The sequence below is a fragment of the Accipiter gentilis genome, chromosome 27 (genome assembly GCF_929443795.1).
Source record: "Accipiter gentilis chromosome 27, bAccGen1.1, whole genome shotgun sequence".
NCBI lineage: Eukaryota > Metazoa > Chordata > Aves > Accipitriformes > Accipitridae > Astur > Astur gentilis.
This window is the reverse complement of record NC_064906.1, coordinates 13,818,658-13,839,329: the sequence shown is the minus strand read 5'-3', so window position 1 is coordinate 13,839,329 and position 20,672 is coordinate 13,818,658. Positions and strand designations below refer to the sequence as shown.

The following is a 20,672-nucleotide window of genomic DNA, read 5'->3' as shown; positions in this document are numbered from 1 at the left end:
TTAGTGTCAAAATTTTAAGTTAAATAAGAAGATAGAGACAAATGCATTTTTAAACAAAATAAAATGGAAATGAGACACAAAAGTAGTATTTCTAAAGATGTACGACACAACAACAGAGAGAATCCAATGGACATTCTGGCACCCATCAGTATGCTCATTCATTTAATACAATGAATATAGTTCATTAGGTGGCAGAAACCACCTCTTCCTTCATTGGGCTGAATCTTGCTTCAAACTGATTTTAACAGCAATGTTAACAATTAATTTCCAAATCAAATAATTTCAAAAAAAATAACAAGATAGTCCTCTCTGTATTCCCGGACAGGACACTTGGAAACAGTGAATAACTGCCTGTTCCTGCTGTATGTGTTCTCCAGAAAGAGAAAACCAACACAACTGATTTGACTCCCTGGAGTTCTGTCAATCAGTCACACCAAAAGCTACTCAGTCTCCTTAAAAAGAACATGAAGGATAACCAGCCAAATTTAATGACATCTCCAGGGAGTAAGCTGTAGGTGAATTTAAAGCTACAGCATAACAAAAGAAGAAATAGAACAATACAAATAAACATCCTAAACTGAATATTTCACGGTTGCCTCTACTAGTAACTTCTCACTTTCACATTGTTCCATGTTCCACCCATATTTTCCTTACAGCATACCGTTTGTCAGCAACTAATCAGCTGTTCCATCTATTTTACTAATTCATTGCTAATCGTACAAAGGTGTGGGTAACTCTTGAAAAAAGTCAGTACTTGTCAACAGCTTCCATACCATACTAGTTGTAGTACATCCTAGTGTAAGAACTACTGATGTATCACAGCCTGTCAGTTCCTGTCTAGTGACTGTCAACATGATAGCCCTCTTTCTAATGGTGACTTGGATATGAGATAAAAAAAACAACCACCACCACACCCAGGAGCTGCATGAGCTTCTGAATTGGACTGAATACATCTAGAACACTGTGACATACCATGGTTGTCAATAATTCATCATCCTTTCCTCCTTTTGCAGTGTTTACACCTGAAAAATATATAAATGTTATTTACATGCTTCTACTTTTGTTCTCAAGGATAGCTTATTGTTTTCAAACATTCAACAGCTTTATGCTCAGTAAGCACACAGAACCAAAATTTCCAGTGACACTGCCATGTACCTGAATTAAAATGAAGCCAATAGTCTTATTTCACTTCCCAAACTGTGGGGGTTTTGCATGGAGAGCTGTACAATTTCAGTAGATGTGCTTTATTATTTGGGCTTTTCCAATCTTCTCATAGTTATTTCTTTGTTTAAATAAATTGGTTTTCATTACATAAATTAGTTTACCAAATATATTAACAACGAGTGACCTGTCTCTACTGTCCAATTTAATGGTGCTTGCTACAGAACAGTAACATGGTTATATTAACATTTTCCTGCTTAAATGATGCTGCACTCAGCATTCAGCATGATCAACAGTCAGGAGTACAGACATCTCTCGTCCTATATACTACAAATACATTAAGTGTCTTTTCAGTTATATTAAGCTAAATAAAAACTAAATCAATAAATTAGAAATAGTATCATCTTGACTATCCCACAAGAGCTCACTTCCCACAAGGTAACTCTGACTTTACCACTAGCTTTGTTATTTGTGATCCAAGCTGTAGCAGCATCAAGGTTTCCAGGGGTGTCTGTATCACTCTGTGAAACTGCTTTTATGGTGGAACTTAATGATGGTTCAGGCTCATCGGGAAAAGGCACAAACTGATTGGAAGGAAATCCATGGCGCAATGTCTGAGTCAGCTTCAGCTTGCGGAATCGATTGGACATTCTGCTCCACCAGGACTAGATTGATAAGAAGACACAACAATTTAGTTCCAACTAGAAGAAAAAAAGAAGGAAAAAAATGTGCAATTAAGTAAGCCTTACACCAGTGATAAATCTGTCAAGTAGTTTTTGATATAAACTGCAAAAGCAATGTTAAAGTGGCTTGCAATTATCAACAGAATCCTTCACCATAATTTGTATGTAAAAGATTAATCTCCTTCCTTATTTTTCATCTGGGAAATGCCTTACAATATTTTTCCACACTATCTGGAAAGGCAAGGTAGATAAAAGTATTAGGGCAATTTCAACAGGAAATTTTTACAGCTACATCGCAAATATTTAATCTTCCCTTTAACTTCCAATTTCACCATCCATTCTTACACTCTTTAGCATCAACGAACTGGCACGTATATTTTCTGCTTTTTAGAGGTGTGCATAGAAGTTTATCCAACCTGCATGAAAGCTTCTCCTTAAGACTTTCAAAATCAATGGCAAACTGGAAGAGTTCTGATAGTATTCCTGTCAAACTAAAGATGCACGATCCATACAGTGCTGCTATACAGATAACTTAAACCCTGCCAGACTGGAAAGACTATAAACTGAAGAAGAGCAAAGTGAGGAAATATCAGATGTGAAAACACCACAAACCTTAGGACTACTGCACCTAACAACCTCTATCCACAGAGGTATGACATATGTGGAAACTGTTACATGAAAGAACCACCTTTGCTCAAAACACAATTTATCCAAATATTTACAGACTTACACATTTTTACAGGCAGACAGTGCAACATGCTTCAAGTATTTCACAGGACATTTTTCTAGACTATATGAGACCTAGGTTATATTAAGATGACCTATACAATCTGTATTAAAGATTATGTGGCTTGTAGGTAAATCAGATTACAAATATCTTCTGGTTATTTCTTAGCAAAGCTTCTTCTTCCCTTTCTGGAACAGTTTTAAAAACAAAAAAAGTCAATTAAAAGCAATGATACTTCATCAAGGCAGCGTTACATGATATCCAATCCAGATAACGTACTTTCCTAGTGTCGTGGTTTAACCTCAGCCAGCAACTAAGCACCATGCAGCCGCTCGCTCACTCCCCCCCCATCCAGTGGGATGGGGGAGAAAATTGGGGAAAAAAAAAAAAAAAAAGTAAAACTCCTGGGTTGAGATAAGAATGGTTTAATAGAACAGAAAAGAAGAAACTAATAATGATAACACTAATAAAATGACAACAGTAGCAATAAAAGGATTGGAATGTACAAATGATGCGCAGGGCAATAGCTCACCACCCGCCGACCGACACCCAGCTAGTCTCCGAGCGGCGATTCCCTGCCCCCACTTCCCAGTTCCTATACTGGATGGGACGTCCCATGGTATGGAATACACTGTTGGCCAGTTTGGGTCAGGTGCCCTGGCTGTGTCCTGTGCCAACTTCTTGTGCCCTGGCTGGGCATGAGAAGCTGAAAAATCCTTGACTATAGTCTAAACAATACTGAGCAACAACTGAAAACATCAGTGTGTTATCAACATTCTTCGCATACTGAACTCAAAACATAGCACTGTACCAGCTACCAGGAAGACAGTTAACTATATCCCAGCTGAAACCAGGACACCTAGTTTATTCTTAGCCATTCCTTCCCATCATACATATTCCCCTCTCTCCTTGGCATTTAACATTTTTCAACTACTTACTGATATATGTCTTCCCAACTGTCATACAGTAGAAGTAATATAAACTGTAAACTTATTCCCCGTAAATCAATCCTTCTAGCAGATGATCATTAAAGAGATTTTAAATCTGCACAAAGCATTAGTAATGGATAGAGTTCTCAGACCTTTCTATCTCTTTGGAGCCATAACTAATGAAGATTTACATTACTTTCAGCTACAAAAACCTGATGGAAAAAGGCAAGAGAGACAAATAGTTCCAAGAAAGCAATAAAACCCACACAGTTCAGCATTTATTCACCCTTCAAAAGGAATTGAAAGGGCAAAAAAAATCCATCTAGTTTTAACACAGAGTATTATGAGCTTACAAAAGAGACTGCTTGCACAATGTGGTTTGTTTTTGATCCCTGAAGCTAGCTTGCTTCTGTAACAAAGATCACTTCTAAGTTCCTATCATCTTTGTAACTCTTCTTCACGGTACTTCTGCTTTGTTAACATATGTTCACACCACAAACTAACCTGAAATGGAGTAAGTACAGCCACTATGTTACCATATTAAAAACTACTGCTCTCCTGCAAGAAAGGAATGATAGGGGAGAGGTTCATCTTGTCCTCTCGTGTTTAGAGTACAGTGGTCTGCGCTCTGGAATTTCCAGTCTGCTGCTGCAGAAGGTTGTGGCCTCTCCATATACCCTACCACATCACACACGTACAGAAGCTGGAATAAAGGGCTTTAAACTGAAGCAGCCAAGTAACAAAAATGCGTTTGTGGTTAAAAATAGCGTCTGTCAAAAGGCTGAAATCTAGTAGCAGCGGGAGAAGGCAATACTATAAAAGAAAAATGGTGTTGTCACTAGAGAAATAACTTAGACATTCATAACAATATTAGGAACGAAAGAATAAGGGGAAGAACTGGAAATCTCTACCCTCAAACAACTTTAATCTAAAAAAGAAACTGAGTGTGATAATTCACGCTGCTCTAATACTGACATTGAGAGTATAACCTGCTAAAGAAGCACAGGCAGGAAGAAAAGAGAGGAAATACAATTTTTGTATATTGAAAAGGCACAACTTTGTTTTCAAGTCCACAAAAAGGTGCAAAACAAAGGACTTAACAGTTCCTGCATGAAAGGGGGTAAAGAATGAGATCATGGTTATCCAATACATAATCAGTATGTAAAGGAACAAGGGCCTGTATTACACAAACTACAAATAAAAGAAACACACAACAAAAGTCTACTAGTTAATGACAAAAGAGATCAAACAGAAGACACTGAAAAGGGTTGGGTTTCTTTTGAACTTCAAAAGCAGCCTACTTGTGATCAGATATTTTAGTATGAATACCATTACCAGGAGGAAGGTAGGAATATAAGTGCATTTGCTTAATAGAGTAAGAATATTTAAATAAGCTTACATGAATTAAAACCAGACAAGACTGATTAAAATTACCCTAGAGTAATTACAGACAACACGACCTCTGAACAAATATTGATTATCTTCAAGATAAGTTAAGAGGATGGAAGAAGTTACAGAAATCAGGCAAAATGCAAATACATAAGCACTCTTACCCCAAAGAGCAAAACCTGAAAACTTACTGATCGAAAAGCTTAACTTGAAAGGACACCACTGAAAAAAAACTTTGTATGTCATCACAGCTCGTAAGAGACAGCTGGAATGGGTTTGTTGGGAATGAATCCCACCACATCAATCTCTCTGACAGAATAACTGGTCAAGTGGGCAGAAGGGAGGAAAAGCTGTAACATAGCTTGACTTCAATAAAGCTTTTATTGCTATTCCATGTAACATTCATCGAATGACTGAGGAAAGTATGGTTCAAGTAAAATTAATACAAGGTAAACACCATAGCCAAAAAAAACTATTAAGAAACAATTTACCAACAATTTGATCTCAAATTGGGAGGACATATTTCATGGAGTGAAACAGGAGTTTGGAAATGTTCATTAACAACAGCAACAATGAAATGTAACATATTTTGCAGAGTCTATGGAAGACATCTATCTGGACAGTTTTGTGAGCAACTTAGATATTCTAAATTTAAACACTGACAAATTTACATTATTCAGTAGGGGTCAAGCTGACATGTAAGAAGAAGAAATCAAGTGTACAAACACAGAAAAGGAACTAAGTAGCAAAGCAGCTGTCTACTAAAATAAAAAAAGAATCAGAGTCATTAATGTATCACAAGCTAAGTACACATGCACCAGTGTCTTACTGCTGGGAAAAAAAAAGGTACATTTCACTGGTAACAGCATGAAGCACACAACTGTGCAAGAGTTTTTGTATGCCACTATGTGATACTGAGACCCTAGCTGGAATCTCATTACTTGTTTTGGATCCCTCACCTTGACAGATATAGACAAATTAGAAATAGTAAGTTTAGGAAACATAACATGCAAACAAGTAAATTTGAATGAACTATTTTTATTTAGTCTAGAAAAAAACCCTGACAAAAATATGAGAGTTCTTTCAGTATTTATGTAGTTCTTATAAAAATGAAGGTGGCCACTGAATGAGAATCAATGAACTTAATACACAGCAAGAGAGATATAGGTTAGATCAGTGGAGAAAAATTCTGACCGCAAGAAGAGTCAAGCAGTGGAACTGGGTGCTGACAGAGACCATGGGACCAAGGGATCCCTTCACCACAGTAGAAGAAGAGAGAACAGAAACCTCAGTCAAGGATGTTCTTGGCATGTTCATTCTGTCTCCTTACATAGAGGTAGATGAGCCTCTTGAATTCCCTCTCATTTTTACATTTCCATGATTGTGTAGACCCCACATTCCATCATTTGCAGTGATATAGACAGAAAACTTATGTACTGGCTGAGTCACCATAAATATCTTTTGTTTACAGTCCTGGCTCAGCACAGAGCAGTCGTCCACGTGGAAGCACTGTTGCTACAAAACCCAGGAGGGGTCCCTTACTTCAGCACTCTCTTCCCATGCTGGTGAACATTTGTAAGGAGAGTAAGATATGTAACATACTTGTGGTCAGACAGAATAGTTAATAAAGCATTAAGCAGTGATGGAAGAAGGGGTTATAATGGCTTTCAGGTTACATATGTTTATAATCAGAGAACTATACAGAATACAACTTCTGCTGAAAAAGTGCTTAAGACTTAACTTGTAAATACTGTAATATTTTGTAGTTTTGAGACCAAATACTTAAACATTCCACACATCAAAATATTAAATTTGTGTCAGTACTCATGTGTACATCTTTATTATTAACAAATCTTGTAATTTTCTTTCATTTCACTTCATAATCTTTTACGACCCTAATCCAAACTTTTGTGTCATAATACTGCAAGAATCGCAATCCGACCTGTTGTTGATCTGTACTCCACAACACTAAAAGCTGTTCTGACAAGCTCCCATTTAAGTAACTGCATTCTTAAATAGGTCCATCTAAATTGATACTGAAGTTGTATCATATCGAATAACAGAATAAACATATGAAAATAACCACTTGTTGCTTCTTACTTAAAACAGATTTGAGCTGAAGTAGAACTTTAAATGGTTCATGTCAACCATTCATGTCAACAATAGCCTGGAAATTACCATGTGTGTTTCCAAGACCCTGATAGTATTTATCCTAAAAATGTGAGATCATGGACTCAAGGAAATTCTGAGGTACACCACAACCAAAAATTATTCACCTAAATAAAAACCAACAGCAACAACAACAAAACAAACTAATACTTTTTCCTTTTCTTTTGCAAACAGACAATCCAAGTTGCAATATCTTTGTTTTAGTGGCATTCACTTGTTCTGACTCTATGTTGTTTACTATTGGACTACTGCCAATTTCAAGTTAAAAATACAGCATGCCAGAGGACATGTAAGCCTCAACAGCACACTCTTCATATTAAAATCTCTGCTATAATCTTCTTAATTTTCAAAGTCAAAAGCCTGTTTCCATTTATGGCTGAAATGAAGTCTACCGTCTGTCGTAGAGGCAGACAAGATGTGCAGCCTCTAAGTCTCTTGGACTGTCCCACACAGAGTCCCAGGAGTATTTTCAAGTACATTACCAGAGCTTCAGTTTCCTTCCTACATCATCCTTCCTTCTTCTAGGGTCTACTAAATACCATAAAAGTAAAATAGAAGAACTACTGCTGCAATTCCTCCATAGAACATATAAATAGGCAGTTTCTCAGTATGTTAGGAGATACTAGCCACATCCCCATAACACATCCACTCCAATTTAAAAGTTAGCAATGAGTATAAAGAATCTACTAAAACTGGAGTACATTTGCATTTTAAAGGTAGACTTATAATTAAGATCATAATGGAGTCAGTTCCAAGCTTATGAACATGATACCTTCCACTACTTAATTATGAGATCTGTTTCTAGGCACTGAAATGCTTTGATGCAAACTCTTCCTTAAAAGTCTTCCCTTTGCCTTGCCATCTGACAAAAAGAAAGCTAAACACATGCTGCATTTCATAAAACAAGGAAGTGCTATGAAAGAAGAATTCGGAACACCTGCACCCTGCAAAAAAAAACACCAGTTACTTATTAGATCCAATGTACTTCTTAGCTATGACTTTCTCTGCTTCATAAATTATAGGAAACAATGCACTGGTTATTTATTAAGAGTGAATATATTTACCTTTAGACCTCCTTTGTCATCTGGCAACATTGGGACATTTAAGGATTGCCTACTTCTGGAACAGGGCAAAGATGATCTGTTGTTCAGTTTATTCTTGTCTTTGTCTACTTGCATGCATGCCGATGCCAGTAACCGTACAAGCTCTGTGTCTAAAAGAAAACAAATTAAGATAATGTTTAGTCTGTTTTGCTTTCCCAAATTATGACTGATAAACTGACACCTTTCTTATAAATCCCATGTAATTAGTAATTGATCTACCTCTCAAAGACAAAGCAGATGAATCCCCAAAACCTTCTTTCTTGACCCGTCTCCCACACCTTCTCCCCACACAATGAGCTGTAGTCTTACCATCACCTCTCTAAAGGTATTTATAATATAAATAAGCATGCTATTCAGTTGGAATCAGTCATGTCTGACCAAGTGAACTGCCTCCTCTTGCACTTTTAGAAGTTAAGAACCATATTGTGATGCTCCCTTTTCTCACCTGACACAGAAGAGAGTAGAGAAAAATGAATATTCTTTCTTCAAGCGTAGGTTGCAGAAAAGAAGCTTGAAATTAAATCCCAAAGAGAAAGGAGATGTTCAGCCTGGATACTGAAGGGACTGAAAAGACATGGTAAGAAAAAAGCTGGACAACAAAAATTAAGAAAAAAAGAAAGGAAGAGGAAGAAAAAACAACAAGCATGAAATGAGGACAGGAAAGCAAAAAATACTCTGTAAATCTGTATTTTACATAGAAATCAGGGAAGACTTTCAGAAGGGCACACAGAACTGACCTATACATATAGAGAGAGAGAGACAGGTAAGAAGACAAACTACTCTGTCCTACAAGAAGTTAGTTACAAAATAATTCACTGTATGTATTTTCTGAAATTTCATACTATTACAGATCTACTTTTGACAAAGGAAAGATATCTGCTAGTGACCAAAGCCACCATAATGAGTAAATACAGAGAAAATAAAACATTAATTCCATCAGCAGTAGTGTTTTTTGGCTTCAGATAAAGCAATCCAGCTACCAGGCAAGCTTAACAGTGACAAATTATATAGGCTAAACAAACTACAACAAAACCTATATGTGTTTCATTGAAGTCTCCTCAAAACACGCTGCCTATTTCTAAAGCACTCCCATAAAAACAACCTGAAGTGTGACATTCTCAGCCTTTACAGACCTAGTGGGAGGTTCAGCCAGGAGTTCACTAGTTTTGTTCTGACTGCATTCTCTTTGTCCTGTCCCTTTACTGCTCTTTACTGAGTGGAAACTTCTAGCTCTAGTTCACAGCTCTGTGCTAGTGACACTACAGAATACCTGGGCCACCACAGTCAAATGACACTGAAGTGGCTCTGGTAGTGCCACGAACACCACATTTTGGAGCATCTTCAAAAACACAGGAAGAACACAGAATCTTTTATCCCATAAATGTATACACTCATCTAACCAATTAACTCAGAACTCACCAATTTCCGGTAGTATCCTTTCTTGGTCCAGTCCAGCCCAGACTTCAGAGGATACTTCCTAGCAACTTTAAATGTATTTTCTAGATTGGAAGGGATGTTTATCCGTTTATGTTGTACATTCCCTCACTGTTCTTTGGAATAACATACCTGGATCATTCAGCAGCATTATTAGGTCAAAAGCTGTATATCCATTTTTTGCACGAAGATTGACGTCAGCTCCTTGATTTAACAAATACTTTACAACATCTTTGTTTCTTTAAGGGAAGGAAAAAAAAAAAACAAAAAAACACACAAGGCATTGCTCATGTTAAAAAAAAAAAACCAGCAAAAAACCCAAAACCAAAAAACTCCCCCAAAACCTAATACTCTATTTTCATCCTTTTATACCATTGCTCCTCAATTAGAGATCAGACTTTTTCCTTCTGTATAGCTAACCAAGTCTAAAATTTGTTCACAAACTATTCAGAGGCTCCCATGATTCCTTTGTCAGTCACTGTTTACTTGCTATGAATTACACTAATCAACATGCAGAAAGTCAGCCTAAAAAATAATAATTGGAACAGTCAGTTTCTTAAGCTCACCCTTTGGAACTGACTCTAGAATTTGTTGCCAAACACCTTCCCAATGAAAGGCCACTAATGCCTAGGACAAAAAAGCAGATGGAAAGGCAAAGGTCAGTCCAGTAGTCATCATATGTAATCACTAATACTTCAACACAACTTCATATTCAGAACAGGTAATAAATTGCATACAGAAAAAAAAAAAATGACTGAAGATAATTTATGAACTCCAAACAGTACTTCACTTAGAGATATATATTATATAATCGAGAAAGCACATTACCACTTCCTTCAAATGGTTAACATGCAAAAACAATCAGCACCTTCCAGCAAAAGCTCATAAAAGCTAGTTGCATAAAAGCGACTATCCAATTCCCTTTAGTCCTTCTCATATACCTGAATAAATAAGCAGGACTTGCCTTGTGGGTTAAAAACAATACTATAATTCAGCCTACAAAACAAGCAAACAGACAACAAAGCAAGGGAAATCTCCTTTTGAGCAGAGACTGACTTTGTATAAAGCCAAACTCTGACATGCATAAGCATCACAGAGCAAAAATGTTCTTAAGCAGCAATAGGTGACTGCAAACGCTAATACTGAAGCTGACAAACAGATCTCAACCTCTCCACTTCAGAGAATTAACTTAACATATAGATGAAGCTTTCACTTCTGAACTCACTCCAGATCAAATCAATCTAAAATGGGAGGAGGAATGTTCCTCCACTCTTCTAACAAAAATTCTGCTTACCCTCACTACAGCTCCTTTGCATGCTTCCTATTACTTTTCTTCTCTTCCTTAAAACTGTGTCATCCCTCATTCCTCATCCTGCTTTCCAGTCCTGCACCCTGAGGGCACACAGAGACATAACCCTGCTCCTGGCTCACACAGACCTTGCCCACTCCCTCCTTCAAACCAGAGACCTTCCACACCACTGTTGCTCCTGAGAGAGGGTAAGCTGAGACTCTGAGGCTAAAGATTTCCAGTTGTTCTGAAAATTCGCAACTGGCCCATGCCGACCAAGGAGAAAGGCTAGGACGCAAAGTACAGAATTATAAGCATAAACATTTATTCACACACGAGGTGTCCCAGCCAAATTGGGGCACGCCAAATGTGGTTTTACACAGGGTTCTGGTACACTTTGAGCATTTAGATACAACGCGATTTGACTAATCACCAACACCCACACTACCAATTTACTAAACATGGTAAAACATTGCAAAGCAACTATTTCTGCAGTATTCTTGCTGCTCATCTATTGATCCAGATGTCCCTGGAGTCTGTCATGCTATCGTTACTTATTTATGATGCCAGACAACACTGGGAAGGCTTCAAAGATGTCTTAGAGGGGCTATGATGCTGGCATTATCCTTGTTGACTAGGGCTACCTTTCATCCTTCATGGACAGCTCTAAGTCTCCAAGAAGCCAAGTCCTTATTTCAGGGCTGGGATATCTTTCTGGTCCTTCCACTGAGCCACTGTCCTTTAGTTTGTTTTACTTAAGCATGAACAATACCAAAGTCTCCAGTAAAATTTCACTATCTTAAACATTAAGTGTACTGACAAAGTTAATAGAATTTCATGCTATAAAGACTGATTGATATAATAGGGAAGGGAATTTTCCTAACAGTGCTCCAGGAAAGGGAAAGGGCAGTATCTGAACACACACAACGCTCAGCTGTGCTCTGTGCCTCCACAGACAAGAGGAGCGGCTGAGTACTGGCATGGGGACATGCCAGCAACCCTGCACATCACTTTCTGCTGGCTGGAGTAGAGATTCCAGCTGTGTGTTGGGGTGGCTGCTGCTAGCAAAACGGCTGCACCAGAAAAACTAATCTACAGGCAAATGCCCATCGCTACTATCAGTACTGCGTTGGTGAGGAAGCAGAGAATCTCATCTTATGTAGGTCCCAGGAACTACTTCAGAATATTTCACCAAGCAATGACAACTTGACCTCCTATTTTTCCCCTTTGTTGCACTTTCACTGTCCACTGAGATTTGCTGACTAAAAATAAAAGCAGGAGCAGAATACCTGCATTTGTACAATTAACGTGAGCATTACCAGGCAGTGAGATGAATCTTCACCTTGCCGAGGGCCTCGTCTACACCAATGGAGAAAAGTTCACCTTTCTAAACTGAACATCCTGTATTCAGACAATGCCAAATATATGACAGAGATCACATGTGAAGTATCAGGCCAATTTCTAGGGTTTGACTCTTTAAGTGGCTACCTGCATTCATAAAGTAGCTTTAGAGAAAATGACAATCCGTTCTCCAGTGGGTGCATTTCAGAAAGCTCCATGAAAACTAAAGGCTAAATAGAGGAACATAAGTATGGTTTTAAGACTGGAAAAGATGGTGCATAGAAGGGTGGTTGCCTTGAAGTTTCACAACTTGACTCAGGCTACAACCCTGGCAGGGAGTGATACCATCTTACAAAACACTAAAAAACATCAAAGGATGGAGGTTGAAATCTGCACCAAAGCTCCTAATGCCTGCCTGGAGCACTATGTTCACATCACTTACTGAGCAAGATTCAAGTTCCCAAATGTTCCACTCATTCTGAAATCCAAATGGCATTCAGGTCTGCTCTGAAAAGCAGAGGACAGTGCAAGAGTCATGGAAACTGAGGTCATAAGTATCTCAGTTTCTTCTAAGACCCCTCTGGTTTCAGAGTCAGTATCAAAAAGATTTTTTTTATATTGGCATGTAAGAAGAATGAGACTTCTTTACTGCTAGACCCAAATACAGCATATGTCTTACCCGTGGTATGTGGCCTGCATTAGTGCTGTCCAGCCATGAACATTATCCTGTTTGTCAATATCGGCATTTTTCTCAACAAGGAGCTGAACAAGGGGCAGCTGTCCAGTTACAGCTGCAATCATTAATGGAGACGCACCATCAACATTGGTAATATTGACCTGGCTTGGGTCTTCATCAATGATCTCTTTAACCAGCTGAAAGTTTCCTGCAAAACAGTGATAAAACATTATCTACGTGAGCAAAACAGAACTGCTTAGCCACTGAATTAATATGTATTTTGATTTGCTGACATTGGTCTACATTTAGTGGCATTAAACCAGAAAAAGTATTAGAGCAACTGCAACACTAAAGCTAAGTATTTGTACTCATCGTTGGTCTTTTAGTTAATCAGTACGTCTTCCCAGGCTACATGAATTGTGGCGTAAGCACAAGACACTATTTTCCCTCATTTTCCCTAACTGTACACTTACAGTGCAATCCCGTTACAAGAATAATTTTCTGAAATTAACAACTAAGCTATAAAGGCTGTATAAACTGCAGTGCATTCCACATACAAAGACACAAGTAGGGAATATTTCTATTAAATTGTCATAAGGTAATGTCATGCAAGGAAGACCAATGATGCTGAGACACCATGATTTGTCCTTCAGCAGGGTGAATGAAGATCCCTGTTCCATTTCGATAAGCTGAAATCCCAGAAAGCAACAATTTTATAATCAAAGAGAGTGGGTAAAAAGGCACTCTGAAAGGTGGCGGAAGCCATCCCTTGCCTTAAGCAGGTAGAACAATGCCATAATGTCATACTGACATGTAACTCCTCTTACAAAGGTGGTTCACTGATTCCAAACCCCTCTATTGATAAAATTCCACAACCTCTCAAGGAATTAATCTATTCCAGTGCTCAACTTTCTTATACTCAGAAAGTTTTTTTTTTTAATTCTGCCTCCAATATTTAAACTAAATCTCCAGTGCAAAAATTCCCTACTCCTTGCTCAAGAGTAAGGTTTTATTCCTGTCATCTTTCTAGTTCTTTAAAAGTGAACCTAATGTTCAAGCTCCCACATAAAGAGGCTGGTAGTAACTGAGCTCTTGTCTAGATTACGAAAAGCAGTATAAAATATGCTACTGAACATATTTTAACCAGGTAGTGCGTTTTTTTCTAAATCTTAATAAAAGTAGGACCAAGCAAGCACTTTTTAAAAACATATGAGGTAGTCAGGATTATCTTAAGGAGAGAGCTTAAGCTCACCCACCTCCCTTACTGTTTTTTAATGACATATGGCAGGCAAAAGCAGGGAAGAAGTTAAGAGGAAAAAGAGATCTCTGTGACCGAATACGTACCACCATAGGAACAGAGGCAAGAAGCAGCAGATCATCAACTGCCATGCAAATGGAAAAATTCTCACGTTTAAAAAAACCTTCAGATGGTAAACTGCTTCATGACATGGGCTGCCTTCAACTCAATCACAGGCATGAACATTTACCTTGGAAAGCCAGTCAGAATCCCAGACAAACCCTGCAGGCACTTAAATGCATGCACTGAAACTAACACCCACCCATGCCACTCGGCTAATTTCTTGGAACAGGAAAGACACAAAAGCACAGAACTACTTTTTTTATGTCCCAGTTTAGGAGAAGACAGCAGGTGACTTTTTGAACACAGACCTGTATCACAGACTTTGTTAAACAGAAACCCTGGAACCTACAGTGACTTCAGAATTGACTTTGAACTCAGAGTGCTGCCATCCGTAGCCAAATATTTCAGAAAAAAAAGAAAAGGAGTATGTTGACCAGTATTGATTTGGCTCCCCGCCCTAAGACTCCTTCCAGCCCAGCACTAACGTTTTTCAATCTCAAACTAAAAGTCACAGGGGTACAATAAAGGCAGCTGAACTCTCTAAAATCTAACAGACCTGAGGCTTTTTCAAGAAGAGGTTTTGGTAGCTTACATGTGAAGAGTTGACATTTAAGAGAAAGATTAAATGGCTACCTGTCACCTCCTCCTTCTCCACTATTACGTCTGCCCATTTCCAGTTCTGGTATCCTGAAAAGCCATAAACTTCCTGAGAGTGACTTTAAATGGTTAATTGAAAAGCAACTGTTAAACTGTTGTACCAAACCCAGGATGAGATCTGAAAGCTAAGGCCAGGCTTCACCATTTAAAAAACATTTCTAACTTTCCAATAGAAATGCAGCAACAATAAAACTTGGAAGATAACTGTTGATTTAAAGATGCATTGCTGAAATCCATTTGGACAGATATTCAGAAAAAATGGCATTTTCCTTCACAAAAAAATCACTCACTAATAATAATAATAGATCTAAAAATCCATAAGAAACCCTGAAAGTTGCTAACTCAGAGCTCTCTTCAGGTTGCAGCTCCCTGTCAAAAGCACGAAGGTGAACCATACCAAAGGCTTCATGATTATGTTACAGTCAGGAGCGGGTACATGGACAAAAAAGCTGGAATGAGAGGTAGTTGTGCTCAACTCTAAAGCTTACTTGTTTTGTATGCACATATCACTATCAGGAGGGGTAAAGCCGGCTTTCAGTATGCTATGATCAGATTTTCTATACCACAGATGTAGAAAGCACAGCACCAGTAAGGATTATTAGGTCCACTGCACATGCAAGGCTGTATTACCAGTGTTTCCTCATTGTCTGGGGCATCTTGGTCCCAAGTAAGGGCAGGCTGACTGGAGAAGAGACCCATCTTGGGTCTCATGGGACACCTCTCACGACTTAACTGCACATAAGATTTAATCTCACATGGGAATGACATCTTCCCATACTTGAAGAAAACTATTAAACAGATCTATTAGTAACTTTTCTTTACTACTGAGTGACTGGGTTTTTTTCTGACTGTCTATAAACCTAGGACTGCTGACAATAGGCTAAATGTGCTATCAAATAGCTGAAAACATTTAAATGGCAAAATACCAACTATAAGAGCAGGAATGAGGTAAGGTTCAAATACTGAATCTCTCTAACCTGTCAAAGAGATTGCAAACAGCACAGAGTATTCTGACCTGCGACATTATCGGGAACCTCAGCAGAAAGTTAACAGTCTTGTTTCCCATGCCAAAGCCATCAGATAGCAAGCCTCAGGCCAAACCCTTCATCTCAGCACTTTTTCCTATGCTAGAAGATCCAGCAAAATAGGTAAGCAGAAAGTAGCTTGCCATCCACCAGGCGTGCAACCTATCAGAGCCCAGATCAAATTTAAATCAACAGGATAGCACTGGCACTTTCCACGGAACGGTTTTACCAGTTGCGTGCTCATGAAAGTCACTCTTGCTCATGAGTAAACAGGCAAGATGTGAGACACTTATTCTTTTCTTGAAGCAACTTTAACGAGCAATTACAATGCTCGTATGGAGTAGAGGCCAGCATATTTTTTTACACCAATTAGCACTTTCGTTTTCATACTTCAAGTTTATGAGAAAGGAAAAAAACAACACCTCATATTAAAGGTAGCATGGTCTTGGAATAACTGGGACTCTCTCACACCATTTTGGCATGAAAGCCACAACCAGAAGTTCATAAAGATTTTCTCATATTGGAAAGTGAAGAAAAACAAATATAAACTACAGAAATAAATGTATTTTTAAGATGAAAAGAAAAATAAGGAAAAAACAAAGTCGCATGTAAAAACAGAACATGTCTCGGTTTCCCAAGTTAGCAAACAAAGATGGTCTGAAGTTACAAGAGCCAGACATGGTGGAAGAATCCTGTCAGTACTTACCCAATTTCAAAGCATGAAAGACATCAGGTTGCCTCTTTTCTGTATCTGGAAGAAATATAAATATTTATATTAGCAATCATTAAAAAAAGCAAAAATTTCTAGTAAAATTTTTATAGCAAAAACTATTAAAAATTTATGTAAAGGTACTATAAAACATGTATTTAGACCTACATTTAATAAGAAGAAAGAAAGCACTCATAACCTTTTTACTCCTTTTGGAAAGAATGACTCACCTGTATGGTTCTCTGTGCAAAGCTAAAGCTACAAACTATACTAAAGCACCAGTACAGGCTTTTGCCTTTCAATTTCCATTCTCCATCAGGAAATTATATTTGGAAACTTCTGTGTTTCCTGCCTGGAAGACTAAAATATCAATTAAAGAACCACAGCATGGTTCTGTGGTCTGGTGTAATCCTCTGTACAACAGCAAACACTCAAATAGTACAGGATTATTTTGAAAGGTGACTCAAAAGGAGTTTTACAAGCTATCCCATTTTTATTTCCTCTTGAGTATTGCCAGGTTAATTTGTGAAGGTCAAAAATAATAGCAATGATTTAACTACACAGCTTGCTATTTGTGCATTAACAGATATCCTTCAGCACCTAGATCACCATCGCCATAAAAAGAACTGTAATTATTACAAATTTTAATATTTTGAGTGAAGGGTCATTCCTTCAACATGCCTTCAAAGTGCTTTGACACTGCTGACACTATGTATGATGAGGAAAAAATAGTGACATATTTTGCACCTTCCACCGAAGTCCGAAAAATTTATCCCCCTCCATCTTCGAAAGCATTACTGACACTACAGAATCAATGGGGTAAAAAGATTTTAAAGAAAACAATGAGTCATTGAGAGATTTCCTGAGACCAATTCTACCATTTTTATGGTAACATGGAAAAGGTTAATGTTCATAGCTTGACTCCAAAGGAAGTAATTTGAAAATGCTGAACAAAAGCAATTGCTGGGAAGCCCAAAAAGACACGATAAACTCTTATTTTAAGACCAGGAAAGAGAGTGGTGGGTCCTACATTTTCTCCTGGTTCAGAAACTGCTTTATAGAAAGAACTGTGTATGAGCTCACCATTGGAAAACAGATTTCAAAAGACTAGTTTAGGAAAGGACCAGACTCCGTACTTGGCACGCAAAAAGCCTGGAAAAGAGGCAACCTCAGGGATAGGAGACCACAAAGAGATGCCAGAAGTAAGGACTGCTTTCTGGGTAAGCCGAAGCAAGGACAGGGACAGAACACAGGCAACACGCAGGCCATTTCAGGTAGTTCTGAATTTGCTACTGAAAACAGCCTTGAGAAGTGAGTTGCTTTCTTTTTCAGAGGCAATTCGTCCTATGTATGGCAATAGATCAGAAGACAAGTTCCTTTTCTGCTGTCTTCTGTATGAAAGAAAGGATGTTGTTTCTTCCCAGGATATACAAGACTCAGTGCTAGGAGGAGACTGAAGCTGTGGTTAAAAACCAGTGCAGAAATCTGTGTGGAAGCTTAACATTTTTACCCCCCTCTCTGCTCCAATTAGTTACTACCCTTCTGCTGATGGGAACTCCCCCTCAGCAGAGGTGACAGAAACACTTGTGCTTTAAAGCAAGTCCACCCTCCTAGCTTAAAGAGACTTCTTCAATACTTTAAGTCATATGACTACAGAAGACTTTCAAGACTCATGAGGCCAACTCTGCCTGGACACACGTTCTGTATGTGCAAATGTGAATCCCACAGATGTCTGATTCTCTGTGTACTGTAACCAACTGATGTCTACTCCTAAGAGACTGGTCACGAGCAAATGTCTACAATCAGCCAGTTCTGTCTTGTAGTGCGGCTGTGTGAAGGCCGTAGCTCCAACTTAACCTATGAGTCAACATCCGACTAAATTAACACCTTCTCTGAAGCAGGAACAAATGTCAGATTTTTGTCCTTGCTTCTTAAAGTACAAGGGAAGCTTGACCTGCAGAAATGACACTAAATGTAAATAAAAACTAACAAGTTTGGGGACTGCAGACACATCCACATGGCAGTGTAATACAGACATAATTAGGTAAGATTTAAATAAGCCTATTTGGGGCACAGAGCTTAAAGTAGACTATCCTACCCTACAGGCTTTCTGCCACTATGGCTGGTAGCACCTAGAAAAAGTTATTTCTAGGGCTAGCCACATCCTTAGCTTTCATAGCAAGTACTCCAAAGCTGAAAAATCCAGATGCAGCTCTTCCAAACCCTCTTGCTGAGCACCATCCAGCACTAGTCTGCATCATAAACCACAAACACCTTGACAAGTGTCCCCAAACAACCACATACAGGGTAAGGTCTCGGTCTCTAAAATGACTTATTTACATTCAAAAGTCCAACACAATGTCCAAACCAAACTGATTTCAGGAACAGATTTAATGCATTTCTGTTAGCATAAACAAACTTCTGGAGAAGGAAAGAACAGCAAATCCACAGTACTTTAACAAAACTAACATAAGACATTCATATTATTTTATAGAACCGGCTAGAAAGAAAAGCTAATTTGGAAAGATATCGGAGGGGAGATATCCACAGTAAGTAAAAAATTTTAAAAAACTAAATTAATTAACAAACTGACAGATGACAGCAAGTAGGTTTTAACCTTTATCTTCAATAAAAGCAAAAATCCTAGGAAATCACATACAAAAAAACCTGTCAACAGAATACAAATTTGCTTAGTAATTAAAAAAAAAACAACTTGGAAAGTTACTGGTAAAGACACATAACATACTTTTTTGTCCTTTCAGCTGAGTATATGGTACTGGCTACACTGATTAATACTGAAGGAAAAACGTTTTAGTCTAAGTTTGCTCACAGCTTCCCAAGCCTTCAGATCCCCAAGTACAAGACACTAGCTCTCTCTACAAAATCCTGGATTTCTTATATCCTTCCACGCCCATGGCTAAAGCTATACGACCATCACACATTCTTTAATTACACGGTCACAAAATGTTTCTTTACCAGTTCTCATCTCATTCAGCACACATGACGAATGCAGTAGTGGGCAAAATGAAAAACCATAAAAGCAGCATTTCTTAACTCCATTTTAATTGAGATTTGCATTGAAATAATGTTATTTTAATCTAGTTTTGTACACACACGAGCAGTGTGTGTGCACACAAGCAGGCGTATTCATGTCTGAAGGGAGGAGGTTGCTTATGAGGTCCTGAGTTAATTCAGTATCCCCTTCTCCTTCAAGGAACAGAAAAGTAGGGGACATGCCAACTTGTTATTCATCCACATTAATAATTGGTTTTCTTACAATACACAGCCTGCTTCCAAAGGACACTGAGGAGGTTTCATATATTCAGACAGTGGTAGAAGAAACCGTTAGGTTAACCTCATCTGGTTTTCTGCATGTCACAGGCCTTGTATGTGACACCCAGGGAAGACAATTCGATGATGAGTTTTAGAAAGGCATTTAACCTTGATTGCAACTGTTATGAGATTGCACACCTCTACTAAGTCCCTCCAGATCTAAGCTTCACTGCAAAACATAGTGTCTTATTTCCCATTCAAATTCTTCTAACTTTAAACTCACAGGTTTTTTCTTTGGCTGCCATATAAAAAGGCCCTCCAGTATTGGACTTCACGTCCTTAACGTGGACACTTTATTAATCACACCTCTTAACCACCTCCTCACGCAACTAGACAGATTGAACTTCTTCAGTCTCTCCTTACATGGCAGGTTTTCCAGATTTTAAATCTTTTAGGTTTTCTTTGAGTCTGCAATATCCGTTCTTTGATATCCTATTTTGTTTTTTATGTTCCTTCTCCAGTGCCATTTCAAGTAGGCCTTTGTAATGTTCTTCCTAAATGAGCACCTGGATCGTGTGTTTTAAAAGCAAAAAATATTTAAAATATTAAAACATTTCAAAATGTTTCACATGATTGTTATTGCAGGACATGAATCTCATCATGCTAACACAGAGGTAATCTGCTGAAGTTGGGCATTCCTGCCTCACCCGAGGTAGATGTACCTACTCCAACATTTTCAAAAAAGTCT

General features: G+C 38.2%; 1 protein-coding gene across 2 annotated transcripts in view; it reads right to left on the bottom strand.

The window, feature by feature from the left end:
* The window catches only part of ANKS6 (ankyrin repeat and sterile alpha motif domain containing 6), a 49,013-nt gene that overhangs the window by 23,005 nt on the left and 5,336 nt on the right, over window positions 1–20,672 (bottom strand). For both annotated transcript variants that reach the window (XR_007509794.1, XM_049830435.1), the window contains exons 3-8: window positions 16,649–16,693; window positions 12,904–13,108; window positions 9,728–9,834; window positions 8,123–8,271; window positions 1,616–1,826; window positions 973–1,022 (exon numbers count right to left, since the gene is read on the bottom strand). Coding sequence is in view for 1 of the 2 variants with exons in the window: in XM_049830435.1 (XP_049686392.1) it covers window positions 973–1,022; window positions 1,616–1,826; window positions 8,123–8,271; window positions 9,728–9,834; window positions 12,904–13,108; window positions 16,649–16,693 (767 nt within the window). In the remaining variant the exon portion in view is untranslated. The remainder of the gene's footprint in view (window positions 1–972; window positions 1,023–1,615; window positions 1,827–8,122; window positions 8,272–9,727; window positions 9,835–12,903; window positions 13,109–16,648; window positions 16,694–20,672) is intronic.